Source organism: Vanacampus margaritifer, chromosome 14, assembly GCF_051991255.1.
Source record: "Vanacampus margaritifer isolate UIUO_Vmar chromosome 14, RoL_Vmar_1.0, whole genome shotgun sequence".
Lineage (NCBI taxonomy): Eukaryota > Metazoa > Chordata > Actinopteri > Syngnathiformes > Syngnathidae > Vanacampus > Vanacampus margaritifer.
In genome coordinates this window covers 1,354,205-1,367,141 of record NC_135445.1, presented here as the reverse complement: position 1 = coordinate 1,367,141, position 12,937 = coordinate 1,354,205, and the positions used below count along the sequence as shown (strand labels likewise).

General features: G+C 43.8%; 1 protein-coding gene and 1 long non-coding RNA gene across 9 annotated transcripts in view; one reads left to right on the top strand and one right to left on the bottom strand.

The window, feature by feature from the left end:
• The window catches only part of LOC144063708 (uncharacterized), a 131,363-nt gene that overhangs the window by 27,205 nt on the left and 91,221 nt on the right, over positions 1-12,937 (top strand). The window lies entirely within an intron of this gene.
• Positions 1-12,937, bottom strand: part of ntng2b (netrin g2b) — a 67,880-nt gene that overhangs the window by 21,530 nt on the left and 33,413 nt on the right. For all 7 annotated transcript variants that reach the window (XM_077585502.1, XM_077585497.1, XM_077585498.1 and 4 more), the window contains exons 4-5: positions 4,874-5,046; positions 2,454-2,483 (exon numbers count right to left, since the gene is read on the bottom strand). In XM_077585502.1, the coding sequence (XP_077441628.1) occupies positions 2,454-2,483; positions 4,874-5,046 (203 nt within the window). The remainder of the gene's footprint in view (positions 1-2,453; positions 2,484-4,873; positions 5,047-12,937) is intronic.

Sequence of the window (12,937 nt, the reverse complement as noted above, 5' to 3'; positions counted from 1 at the left end):
TATGGACGCCATCTTGAGCCATCTCGATACATGCCTGTGGTCTAAGATAAAAGTATCACTTTGGCGCCATTTTGTGGCTTCTTGGTGCCAAGGAATTGTATTGAAGTGAGGGAAGGAGCGCAGTTTCATTAAAAAGTAGTGCTTTGGCGGCATTTTTTGGTTGCTCCAGGGAAATTTAAAAAAAAATGCGACGGTAGCGCCAATATTTGCTCTTCTCGGTAGGACTTGTTCCTTATTACTCGCAAATAGCGACTAGGATTTGGTGACCCCGCCCATCTGTCCGGTTGACCAATAGGATACCAGCTCAGTGGTTCCAGCTAATGGCTTTTCACACAGCTCACTGTTTTCTAGCTTTGGCTTAGGGTTAGGGTTAGACATTCACAATGCGAGCCCAAGGGTAGTTTGACCTAATTTTCGGTCGACAGCAGGGGGCGGTGCTGGATCAAATGTCAGACATCCGAGAACGTCTAGATTCATCTGCCTAATTTGTATCAATATTAATAATCAGAATATTGCGGTTAGGCTACAATTTCTTTTGCCTTTAAGTTGCCCTTGAAACTAACATGAATGTTTTTGGAACCTGAGAAGAAGCTGAAGTATCCAGCCAATCACAAGGCATCTTTTGACAACCAGTCACACTCGCCTCGATCCTCAGTGATCTGCTGACCAAACCGGCTATTTGCTGTTTTGGTGCTTTTTATGAAACGCTCTAAAAAAGCTTTGCCGCCATTTTGTGTCTTTTTGCTTTTACACTGAAGTGACATTCGGAGCTGAAGTCGGCCATGTCTGTCAGTCAGTCTGCGTTGGGAAAACAAGGTCGAGGTTATGGTGGATGGCGTGGGTTCGTTACGGTAATACATGAGTCGGATTTGGCGGCTCTGAAACCCCCGCCCCCGCCCATCTGTCCAGCCGACCAATAGGATGCGGGCTGGACGGATCAGACTCTCCCGCCAACCTAATCCTCGTGCAAGCGCGCTCACTGACGTAAGCGCTCCGCTACTATGACAACTTATATAAGTCGGCGGCAAAAACCTCCGAAGGTGATCCGTGAGTCTGCCGTCTGGCAGGAGTGCGCCGCGCCATACGCTCGACGAGTGCGCGGTCGCCGACTCGGGCGCGCAACAGCGAAGGCTTGAAGATGAATTCCGCTCTCTGCGCAGGAGCTAAAACGAGGGAGGCGTACAAATCTGCAGGGATTGTGTGTGACCCAGATGTTGATGTGTAATGATTTAAAAAAAAAAAAAAAATGCTCGGCACAGTACAGTCGGCGTTTCACACACAAGACGGCGGAGGGGGCCATATTGCTGCAACAGGTTTATTTTTGTCTTGAATCTTTGTTGAAATTGATTTCTGCTGGAGATGTTTAATAAGTGCAGACATGTTGACAGCGATTGTGCAAAATTGCAAAATCAAAAGAGCCATCAACGACAAAATCACTCTGAAGCTGGAAAGCTGCCAGGAGCGTGTCGCTATTAGGGGTGCCAGGAGAGTTCTAATTTGTAATTAATCGCATGACTTCAATAGTTAACTCTAGGGGTGTTAGAAAAAAATCGATTTGGCAATATATCGCAATATTACAGCGCGCAATTCTCGAATCGATTCAATATGCGGCCGAATCGATTTTTAAACATCCATTTTTTATGGGAATATTCAACAAAACGTTTTAGGGTCCGAATTTACACATGAAGCATTTTTTTGTCATTGCTCTTCAGCCTTTTTCTTCGCCATGTTACGTGCTATATCGATATTGCACATCATTTTACCTAGTCTGTCTATATTGTTGATTTTCACGTAGTCTGAACCGCACCCCCCATGATAAACAGCGCTTCGGTCCGTCCCGGCTGACGGCGCCATCACGCCTCGGCTACTGCCTACGAAAGTGCAAACTTGCCATAGATGGACTCGGTCCACCCGGTCCGCGTCGGTGCGCCGAAAGATGCCATGCGCATAAAAGCCCGAGTCGATGTCGCCACTTTGACGCCGGCTTGTGTGCAAGAGCTGCTCGACTGAGAGACTCTCCACAGAGAGAATCCCTAATCAGCTTCCCCGTTTCATTCCCACCTCCCCCCAAGCCCTTCGCCCGGAATCACATACATATGCCGGCATCCTCTTTCGTAAATTTTTTTTTTTTGCCTCCCCCACCACCGCCCACTCTACCAACCGTCTGCTCTCAACTCCCTTTTTCTTCAGTCCGTCATCGTCTGTAGTCTGAAAACTGTGGAAGAATTCCTCCTGAGCAGGTTTGTGTGATGTGCGGCGATGAAAGAACATGGCCGACAGAGGGGCCTATTAATAATGGAGCAGAAATGGAAAGAGCGAGAAAAGCGAGCGAGAGAGGGGAGTGACTGCGGGGAGTGTCAGGAGCGTTCCCGTTGGGGTTCAAACTTGGAAAAACGGCACAGAAGAAGAAAAGATATGCAGTGAAATCTCCTCTGCTTTGCATTATTACTTACTAGAACCGGAGGACGAACCAGCAATCGTACCTGAAAGAAGAAAAAGAGAAGGAGAAGATGAGAACGTGTTGACTTATGCATTGACTTTGCCCAAAGGCTCGTCTTGAGGATCACATGGAGGAGGAGGGCTTGACGTCTTTGGACTGACTAAGCGTGTTTTGGCTCCAGAACTTTGCGTTCTAGATCTGGAATTTGATCTCATTCACTGTCAGCCATTTTTCAAAGCAGAGTTCACAAAATTGCTGGCAGTTTTGAGAGCATTAGAAATGATGTGTACGGTGACAACATGAGCACCGGACCTACCAAAAGGAAGAGTAGACGCTCTCTCTCTCTTTTTTCCCACCAGGAATAAAAGTGTTTCTCTACCATTTTCCTTTAGCAGTCAGTAGCAGAACATTGTTTACAAGCCCAGTGTCTCACCCTCCACCTAATCTTCATCGTCTTCTCAAACATTCAAAACTCAAACTAATGTACTCAAAATGTCAAAAGTTGTCCTCTTTTCAAATATTAAATCTTTTTAAACACTTTTTTTTTTCGTTCGTTCTTTTTAGTTTTTAGTGCTGTCATTATCAAATATTTTTAGAATCGATTAATCTATCGATTATTAAATGAATCGACTAATCGGATTCATTTAAATTTTACATTAAAGTGTTTTACCAAAGCATTTTTTATTTTCACCCTGGTTACTGTTTATTAACCAGTGATTGGTGCTTATTTTTGAATAATGTATAAAAAAGGGAGGGATTGTTTTTGTACTATGTTACCGGTTCAGTCATTGTTTTCAAAAGTAAAAACAGATGTTTGCAAATGTCTTATTTTGATTAAACAGAAGATTATCAGTCTTCTTTCATGAAGGACTACAGAAATCAGTAAAAATCAGAGGATTTGGAAATATGTCTCCAAACGATTACTCGATTTTTAAAATTGTTGTCGATTACTTGTCCATTAATGGAGGAATTTTGACAGCTCTAGAAGTGTCATCACGTAGATAGTAACTTTGATTCATTAGACAAAGTGACCTCAACTGGAAGGAAAGAAATTAAAACGTGATATTAAACGCTTCCACACGAATAATTGTGCTGTTCTGAAACTCCAAAAGTTTCCGTGAGCCGCCACCACTTTGTGCGTTGCGCTTCCGCCAAGCGAAGCTGCAAACATTTTGAATTTTTAAATCGGGCTAATGGCATCGGTGAGTGTAAAAGCGGCAGTGTGCATGTCGCTAGCATTAGCGCTGAGCTGAGGAGCAAAAAAGGGGCTGACAATCGGACCTTTAGTCTGCGGCGCTTGCAGGCGCAGGTGCGTTTGTGCCCGGCTGTGCGTGCCTCTTCCTGCGCACGCCAGAGTTGTCGCCGCTTGTTTGAAAGGACAAAACTGGGAAGACGCTGCCCTAGATGATTATTTTATCATCGCTAGCTGTTGTAGCTGGCAGGCTTCTCCGCCAGGATTTCCCCCCACGCACTCCCGCCTCGGCTGAGGTGACGCAAACCCGCTGAGCTCGGGCCAAACTTCCTCTACCACCTTGAAAAGTCCCATCGTGTTCGTATAGTGACCAAAAAAAAATGGGGATTCGTGTTGTACTATGTTAGCGGTTCGTTCATTGTTTTCCAAAGTAAAAACTGATGTTCTTGATTCAACACAGAAGATAATCAGTCTTCTACAAAAAAAAAGGACTACAAAAATCAGTGAACAATTATTGAAATCAGAGGATTTGGACAATTTTAAATGGAAAAAAAGAGGCTCTTTGACTGCCAGACGTTTTCAGAAAATGCCGTGGGTGCCAGCCGATTTAAGCATTTTTGACTGATCTTTCAAGGTCCACAGAAAATTATGTGTTTGGACTATGGAAACACACATACTACCAAATGAAAGATTGGACTCTCATCTTTCATCAGAAAAAAAAAGTTTGTTTCTACCTTATTCCGTTTTTCAGTAATCAACAATAGAAAATGGTTAGTTCCACCTGTTTTTAAAAAAAACGTCTTTTAACGTCTTTGGCACTCCTCCATAGGATTTTACTAAACGCTATTTAACGTTTTTGGCAGTCAAAGAGTTAAAATACTTTAATTAATTTAATAATGGAATACTTGCTGATTAATTGAGGAATTTTGACAGCTCTAATAAACTCCTAAAAGACAATCGAACCCGTCTGAATTTTTTCTATTTTCAGCGGTAAGAAGATAATATTTTGTCTATAATCAACTTACGATGACATCACTGCTCAGGAAGCAGGTGACAACCAATAGTTGGGTTTCCATCCACCCATTTTTATTTGCATTTTCAAGAAATGGGAAAATAAAAGTGTTCCGTTTTTACTGCTGAAAATGGCTAAGCGAGCCAAGCATCGATTTAAGTGGCGCCGATGGCATCTGTGAGTGCGCATCGTCCTCCAGGGTGTGACAAGCGCCAAGAAAGGTACGTACAGGTGTTGGGGGTTCCGTTGGGCGTGGGCAGGTAGGAGCCGGCCTTCCAGGACTTGGCCTTGAAGCTCTTCTTGCAGCGCTGGCAGTCCTGGCCGGTGGTGTTGTGCTCGCACTGACACTGCAGGTTGCCTTCCTGGAGCAGGCACTGGGAGGCGTGGAGGTTGCACTTGCACCTTTTCAGCAAGACAGAGCAAAAAAAAAAAAAAAAAAAAGTAAGCGCCACGTTGTACACACCGTGCGGCCGTCGTCGCAGTAGTTGACGGCGGCGTGTTAACGGGGCGGGTTATTAAAGGTTGCGTTTTTGCCTCCGAGGAAATAAAAAGTGCAACTTCTTGCCTGCCGCGCGCGTCAACTCGTCTCGGTATGTTGTTGTTTGGACGGGATTGATTGCATTACAGCATATACTTTATGTGTTTAGTACAAGTACAGTGCACTCCGCTTTCCCCAAAAGCGTTATGGACCCAATCGGCCATCAAGACCATATCAAATTGGATCGTTTGAGCGCTTTAAACTTACAGGAAACAATGAAATCAGGGATGTGATTTTTCCGCTAATTCGCGGAATTCCGCTTTTTTTATCTCCCCCCCCCAAAAAAAAAATTTTTTATTTTTTTTTTTGTATTTCATTGTGTATGCACATGACTCCGACAGATAACATCTTCTGCTATAACAAAGACATTTGTGGTATGCTCTAATATGAGTTACTTTTCATTTGGTCATGATACAATTATTTGTTCATGAAATTTGAACTCTTCAACATTATTTATGTGTTAACTTAGTAATCACATTAGTTAGATATGATGATATTCTCAGTGATAGTTTTTAAAAGCAAAGGCAGTCCAATGTTTTTGAATGTGACTGATTTTGAGTTGACTAAAACTGCCATTTTATATGGGATAGTTCAATATACATTGAAAATTGATGCTGTTGTTTTGTCTATTTCTTTGTCATGTGAGTGCATTGAAAGTACTTAAAAACACGGAAAACCCATGAGCTCCGGGGGGCAAGCCCCCCTTGTCCCCCCACCAGGGCACTGCCCTGGACCTAGCTGGGTGCCAGCGGCCCCCAGACCCCCGGCTAAATTTTCAGATAATTTCACTTTGGTCAAATCACATCCCTGTGAAATGCAATTGATTCGTTCCCAAGTTCCAAAAACAGAAAATTCCTTTCTTAATTTGTATTGATGTAAAAAACATGTACACCCTGTGCAATATTTCAACAATTCAAAACAGCCTTGTTGTTGTTGTTGTTGTTGTTGTGGTGTGATGGCACGAGTGGATGAAAAATGCTGTTAATGCAGTGCTGACTTGACATCGGGCATATTGTTAGCTTACTAAGGGGGTCCTTTTGCCATGTTTAGCCTCAGGCAGGTTTTTATGGAAGTAGTCACAGTCGGCGCGATGATCTCCTTCCTAAATCCACTCACTATGGTTTGTTTTTCTTTGCTGCCACTGGCACCGCCGTCTTTCTTCGGGCCCATGTCGAAGAAAATGGTCGTGGGAAAAATCCAAATGCACTCGCGAATGTACGGAGCACCTCCGGGAGTTTTTACCCGCTCGGACTGGAAATGAGCGGCGCTTCGTCTCCGCTACCGCAACGTTAGCATTCGGCGTCGCTCGGCGTCGCTCGGCTACCCGATCAAGGTATGTTCGGCTTTGCTTGGGTGTTCAAACTCCCAGGCTTTTTCTTTTTTTTTTTTTACTCTGTACCAGTTCGGAGACCTTCAAACTCCATTGGACTCAAGTCAAAGTAAAAAGTAGTTCTCAAAAAAGCACTCCAGTACAAATAAAAAAGTATTTGCTGAAAAAAGTAGAGAGTAACTGCTTAAAAATGAAGTCTGATTTATTTTTTTTAAAAACAATGTCTGAAGGAAGACCACATTTCCTATGAGGACAAGCGCATTGCGTCGTTTTTAGCGTCAATGTTGATCCTTCCTGGACTGTCTTTTCATCGGGTAGCTTTTGACGTAGCCATAACGTTTTTTTTTCGTAGCACATTTGTCGTTTTTTTGTGTGTCGATGTTCCCCCCCAGTCCTCCTCAAAGTTGCTTAGTGCCAGTAGAAATGCTACCGACCCCCTGAGGCCGTGGCAAAGGTACCAATCAATTCGTTTTAAGTCCACGTTTCGTCAGAAGAGTTCTGGAGATATTTTATGAAGGTCGAAAAGTTTAGCTTCGAATTTGTCTTTCCCAGACAAAATGAGGATGCAAGGCGCACTCGGCGTCATTTTCACATGACAGAAGCGTTTCCAGATGAGCGACCGGATTCCGATTGCCGTTTGTTCCACTGGAGCGAGCAGCCGTCCGTCTGCATCAAATATTCAGAGGCGCCACTTCAACCTTGCCTCTCTCGCGCTAATCACACTTGATTTGAAAAAAATGGCTGATCAGCGCCGGACTTTGCGTCGATATGTTGTTTTTCCTTCCAATGAATTCGTCCCGCTTGTGTCTGACAGGACGCGCAAGGCAGAATCCCCATCAGGCGGGCGTCTTGCCTTCACCGCTGAAGGACACGAGCTGTCCACGTAAACGACCAGGGAAAATCTTTTTTTTTTTTTTGGGGGGGGGGTGTCTTTGATCCCAGCGTGTGTTCACGAGGCTTGCTTGAGCGCTTGGCGAAATGAGACAGGTGCGTTTCCGAACGGACCGGCAGTGAGTGACAGCGGCTGACACGCCGCCGCGTCTTATCTTCTAAAACTCGCCACCTGTCTCGTTGCAAAAAAGTGGAAGGCGGCGTGTCGAAGGCGCGAAGATTTGCAGACAATCCGTCTTGATCACCAGGGATGCGCTTTAAACACACTTCAACTTATTAAAACAAACTTTCGTAGCGTCTGCGCTGACTCTGTGGCGCGCACGTTTCCTCAAAAGCGTGACAGTTTCAAGTTGGTACGGCACTTGTAATATGTGTAAGAGAAAAAAGACAAAAAAAAAGTAATATGTGTAAGAGTAATAGTAAGCGGCGCCGCTCTATTTTTTGAGCATTAACGAGGCAATCGAGCAAACTTAAACAAGCCAATCGAACACTGCCTAACCTAATATAGCCGCGGTGTGAACAATGAAATAAAAGAGCGCGTGGGTTCACCGCACCGTGGTGACGCGAGTCGAAGATGTTGGAACAACACCTGCTCCCCGAGCGCAATCTCACCAATGACCAATTAATCGGTTTGCTGGCCTGCTACTGTAACCTTTGAGCACGCGCCTCTGTGAAGTCGCGACAGCGGCCGTACCCTTAATGATGGCGGCCACTGCCTGTTTTTCGACGGGCAGAGGCGTAGCAATTACGGGTATAAATAAGACGAAAGATAAACAGACATCAAGGGGGGAGTCCTGTGGCGGCCGAGCCCGAGAAAGCAGCTGGAAGCAGCCGTTAATGGGCCTTTATCGGTCTCTTTACTGTAGTCGCCCATTCCGGATTCTCGGCGGGGAAAGCGCCATCACTGCCGCTCTTCCAGTGTTTTCTCTCCAAGTCTGCCCGCAAACTTCTGCTGTGCCGGCTTTTTACTCTTGGTGTCATATCTTTTCTGCTTTGATTGTCTGCAGCCCCGAAGCGATGCGGCGACTGCGAAATGCTCCGCTGCTTTCTTTCGGCAGCAGAGTGTTAGCGCAAATTGGAGGGGGGGGGGGGGCGTTGTGGAGGGGGGGGGTGGTGTTTGGCTGTGCAGCCAGTACGCCACTCGCCCGCCCGTCGTCTCAGAGGAACCAGGGGACTGTATTGAGAGTAGAAGAGTTTTGAACTTTTCTTTACAGCTTGGTTTTATTTTGTTTTGACTTTCAAATAAATTTGGGCTGTCAAAATGAAAGCGTTAAAAACATTTAACTCAGTGAGGAGACAAACTTGGAGGAGTCTTGGCCTTAAAATGAATAAACAAACTGTAGGTCGTTTACTTTCGGATTTACTTGCATGATGCTTGTTGAAGAGCTGCGATTTGCCAACTTTGTAGAGCCAAATTCAAATACGCATATTTGCCGTATCGTCTCAGAGCAAAATTCCCAGCTCAAGTTCCCTCGCAAGCCAATGCTGCGGCAGTCCAGTGCTGACGGAAAGAACTAAACCTGGAAGCGAGAAGTTCTGAGAATTTGATTGAGACGAGTCCATTTTGATTGTTTTGTTTAACAGCTGAAGTCCAAATCCTCTGATTTTCAGCATATCAACTCTTCACTGATTTCTGTAGTCCTTTATGAAGGAAGACTGATTATCTTCTGCGTTTAATCAAAATAAGACATTTGCAAACACCTGTTTTTACTTTTACCTTTTTATTGAATCACTATACGAAGTACGAAATAAACACCAATTAATAACCAGTAATCGGGGGAAAGTGCTTTTGGAGTACGTTTTAATACAAAATTAAAATGAAGCCGATTAATCGATTGAATAATCGCTGGATTAATCGATTCTAAAAATATTCAATAGTAACAGCACTCGATCAAAGAACAATCTTTGATGATAAATACAGTATACTTCTTATTTGATGATTTTACATGAATTCCAAGATTTTATTCAAGGAAATATCTGTTACAAGCTTTGAAGAAAAAAATCGAAGCAGAAGTAGAAAAATCTGATCAATCGTGATTAATTATGGAGAAATTGTGCAAAATATTTTAATCATTTGAACCGTGCTAGTTTGACTTATTTTTTATTTTATTTATTTTTTTTAGTATTTTTGATTTTTCTCATTTTTATTGTATTAGTTTTAGTTTTTTGATCAATCAATCAATCAATCATCATTTAAGACGCCCCACTGGAGAGCAACCTTAGTAGAAAATGTGTCTCCGGTCGTTGAGTGGCTCGTCTCGGGTTTCTCGCTGGTGTTCAATGTCACTTTTCCCGGCCCATGTGAGTACGCTTTGCCAAGCTCCACTAAACAACTTCCTGGAGCGTCACGACGCCCACCGGGGCAAGAGCGGGCGGGGGTGGGGGGGGGGGGGTGGTTCCGCGTCCCGTGGCTAGCGCAGTGGGAGGCGACCAAGCGAAGCGCGGGAACCACGTGAAGCTGCGATCATTGATCAGTCGCACGCCTTATTGGTTTCAACTCAAGTCTTTATCACCCGCGCGCTCCCCCCCCCCTCCACCCCCGCCCCGCCGTTCCCGCCGCCGTCTTCCCGCCTTGTAAATTCCCAGAAGCTAATTGGACATGACTGCGTTTATGTTGTAGCTTCATAAATTTCTGCCGCTGAAGGCAGTGAATCGATTTTGCTCAAGTGCCGCCCGGGTTCTGCGGATGTGGGCCGCTCCTCTCCATCCATCTTTTCCCTCACGTATGCACTCCCTCCAGACTCCAGAACAAGCAGGTAATCCATAACCCGTGACCCCGCCTCTGTCCCCAAATCTGTGCGGGAAAAATGACAATTTCTCTCTCGTCGTGTGAAATGCAAGCTTGGGGCAACAGCCCAAAGGTTGTTGGTTCAATTCTGAGCTTGTGTGACCATGCCGAGGCGTCCTTGAGCAACATACCGAAGTCACTCCCGTCGCTTCCTCGTGGACGTTAAAGTAGAATTTTGTTGAAGGTTTACATCAGTGCTAATTTCACATTAATGGTTAGCATTTAGCCAAGTGACTTTTATAAAATCACATGACATGAATAGCATTTTGGTGTTTAACTGTACGACTCCCTTCACTTTTTGCTGTCAGTTTTGCAGTAAATGTCAATGAATGTGCGGACAAAAACAAGTTGACGTAAGCACGCTTTGGCTCTTATTTGCAGAACTGCACACGATTAGAAGTTAGAAAACAAAAAAAAGTTTTGCTTAAAAAACATGCACAATATGATATTTTTAAACCTTTTGTTGGGGAGTACGGGCAACTTGGTATGCCTGTGCTGTACCGGAAAAATCTGAATTTGAATACATGACTTTTTTCTTTTTTCTTTTTCGCTAGCTGCCTGCAACCTACTTTTTGGCTCCCAACTAGAGCTGCTGCTATCGAATTTGTTGGTATTCACATATCACACTATCAAATAATTTTGCTTGCTTCACAGACGTGAAAATAACACGTTTCACTCAATAATTGCTTTTCATTTTGAGATGAAATTCAATTTAAACCGTGTGTATTGTTCCCTAATCCGACCCAACACAACTAGTATACGTTCATGACACAAAAAGTGATGTTTTCTGCAAAAACCTTCACATGACCTTGTTGGACGTTGCAGTCCACGCTAGCTCACGTGCTCATCGTTTTCTGTGTGACATCGTTCATTATCCTCGCACAATTTCACTCATCTAAAAAGTGCGTTTGCTTGGCGATTATAAGGCAGATATCTACTCGATATGCTTCAGCCGGAGAGGGCGGCCATCAATTATTTATCGCGGAGTCCGTAAATGGCAGTTGGCGTGCGGGCCTCGCACGAGCGCTCCGATTGGTGGGATTGCGGCGGAGACGCCGGCCCCACTTTGAGCCGCCAGCGTTGTCGAGTATGCAAACTGCGCGCTAAATAATGGAACCCGGGCACATCCTGTCCTCAAGTCCAGACCTCAAAGGACCCGCGTCGTGAGCACAGCAGGCCCTTTGTGTGTTTTGCTGAGGGTCGGCGGAGCAGGATGCGGGCTGGGATGACTTCAAGTGGATTTTTACCAAACAGGATTTTTTGTCTTAACTCTTTGACTGCCAAAAACGTTAAATAACGTTTAGTAAAATCCTATGGAGGAGTGCCAAAGACGTTAAAAGACGTTTGTTTCAAAACAGAGGTGAAACTAACCATTTTCTATTGTTGATTACTCAAAAACAGAATAAGGTGGAAACAAACTTTTTTTTTTCTGGTGAAAGATGAGTCCAATGTTTCATTTGGTAGTATGTGTGCTTCCATAGTCCAAACACATCATTTTCTGTGGACCTTGAAAGATCAGTCAAAAGATCAGTCAAAATGCTTAAATCGGCTGGCACCCACGGCATCCCGTCTGAAAACGTCTGGCAGTCAAAGAGTTAAGATTGAGCATCTCTCGACTATTGACTTGTCCAGCAGCGGCGTCCGTTTTCCGAAAATGTTCCATCCCCGCTTTTTCTTAAAGGCGGTAAGGCAGTTGCTTCGAGTGCCTCATTGTTGGCCGTGAGTGCGCGCGCATCACAGTGAGAAAGGCGGCAGGCAGCCCTTGGACTGGTGAGGCCGCTTTAGAACGCCTCGTTGTTGCGGTGTGGAAATGCCTCGCCATGACCAGATGCACATTTTCAACATTTGAAAACCTTCTAAGTGCTTGATGATTTTTCTCACGTCATTGTAAATGCGCCTAGAAATTAAAAACACTCGGAGGCGTGTCAAATTCACAAAACATGTATTTGACTATAAAAGTGTTTCCTTGAAGATCATGTCATGCGTTTAAAAATTTTCCTTCTGTTACATAATTGCCTTTATTTTAGTCACCTTTTGATGAAATTGTTACTATTTTAGTTTTAGTTTCTTTGCTTAACTAGAAAAGGGACACAAGCCATTTTCTTTTTAAACATTCCAAGAGGCCCTGTTGACATTTTGACCAAGTTTTTGAGCATGTTGTGTGGAATATATTGTTGATTCCAAGCTTTGATGTCAAAAGAAGTCTTTTTGAATTTTTTTTTGCAATAGATGATCAAAAAAAATGTTCATGCAATTAGAGGCCACAATTTTACAACCGTGGCATAAAGTCAGCCGTCAAGTGTAGTTTTTTTCTTCCCCTTTTTATTTTAAGTCAAGTGTAATTTTTTCTTCCTTTTTTAAATTTTTTTTAGTCAAGTATAGTTTTTTTTCTTCACTTTTTATTTTTTATTTTTTATTTTTATTAAAGCTTCCAAGTGCCGACAATCCTTGTTTAGCTTGTCATTAGCTTCCAATTGGTTTGCTTTTAAAGCGCTTTTAAAAGCACTGCAGCCTTCTGTCATTGCCTTCTACAGTATCTCAGCACGTCACATTTTTGCTCTTCCAGTATGTACTCGATGCCTGATGTTTTACCGCATGATTTTTTTTCAGTATTTTACAATTCTTTTTCCCCCTCATGTTTTGTTTATACAACTCATCTTGCCGGTTGCTGTTTGGTGATTTATTCAGATTTTCACTTTTTGAACATCCTGCCTTTGCACAGCTGTTGTTGTTTTTCAAGCATTTA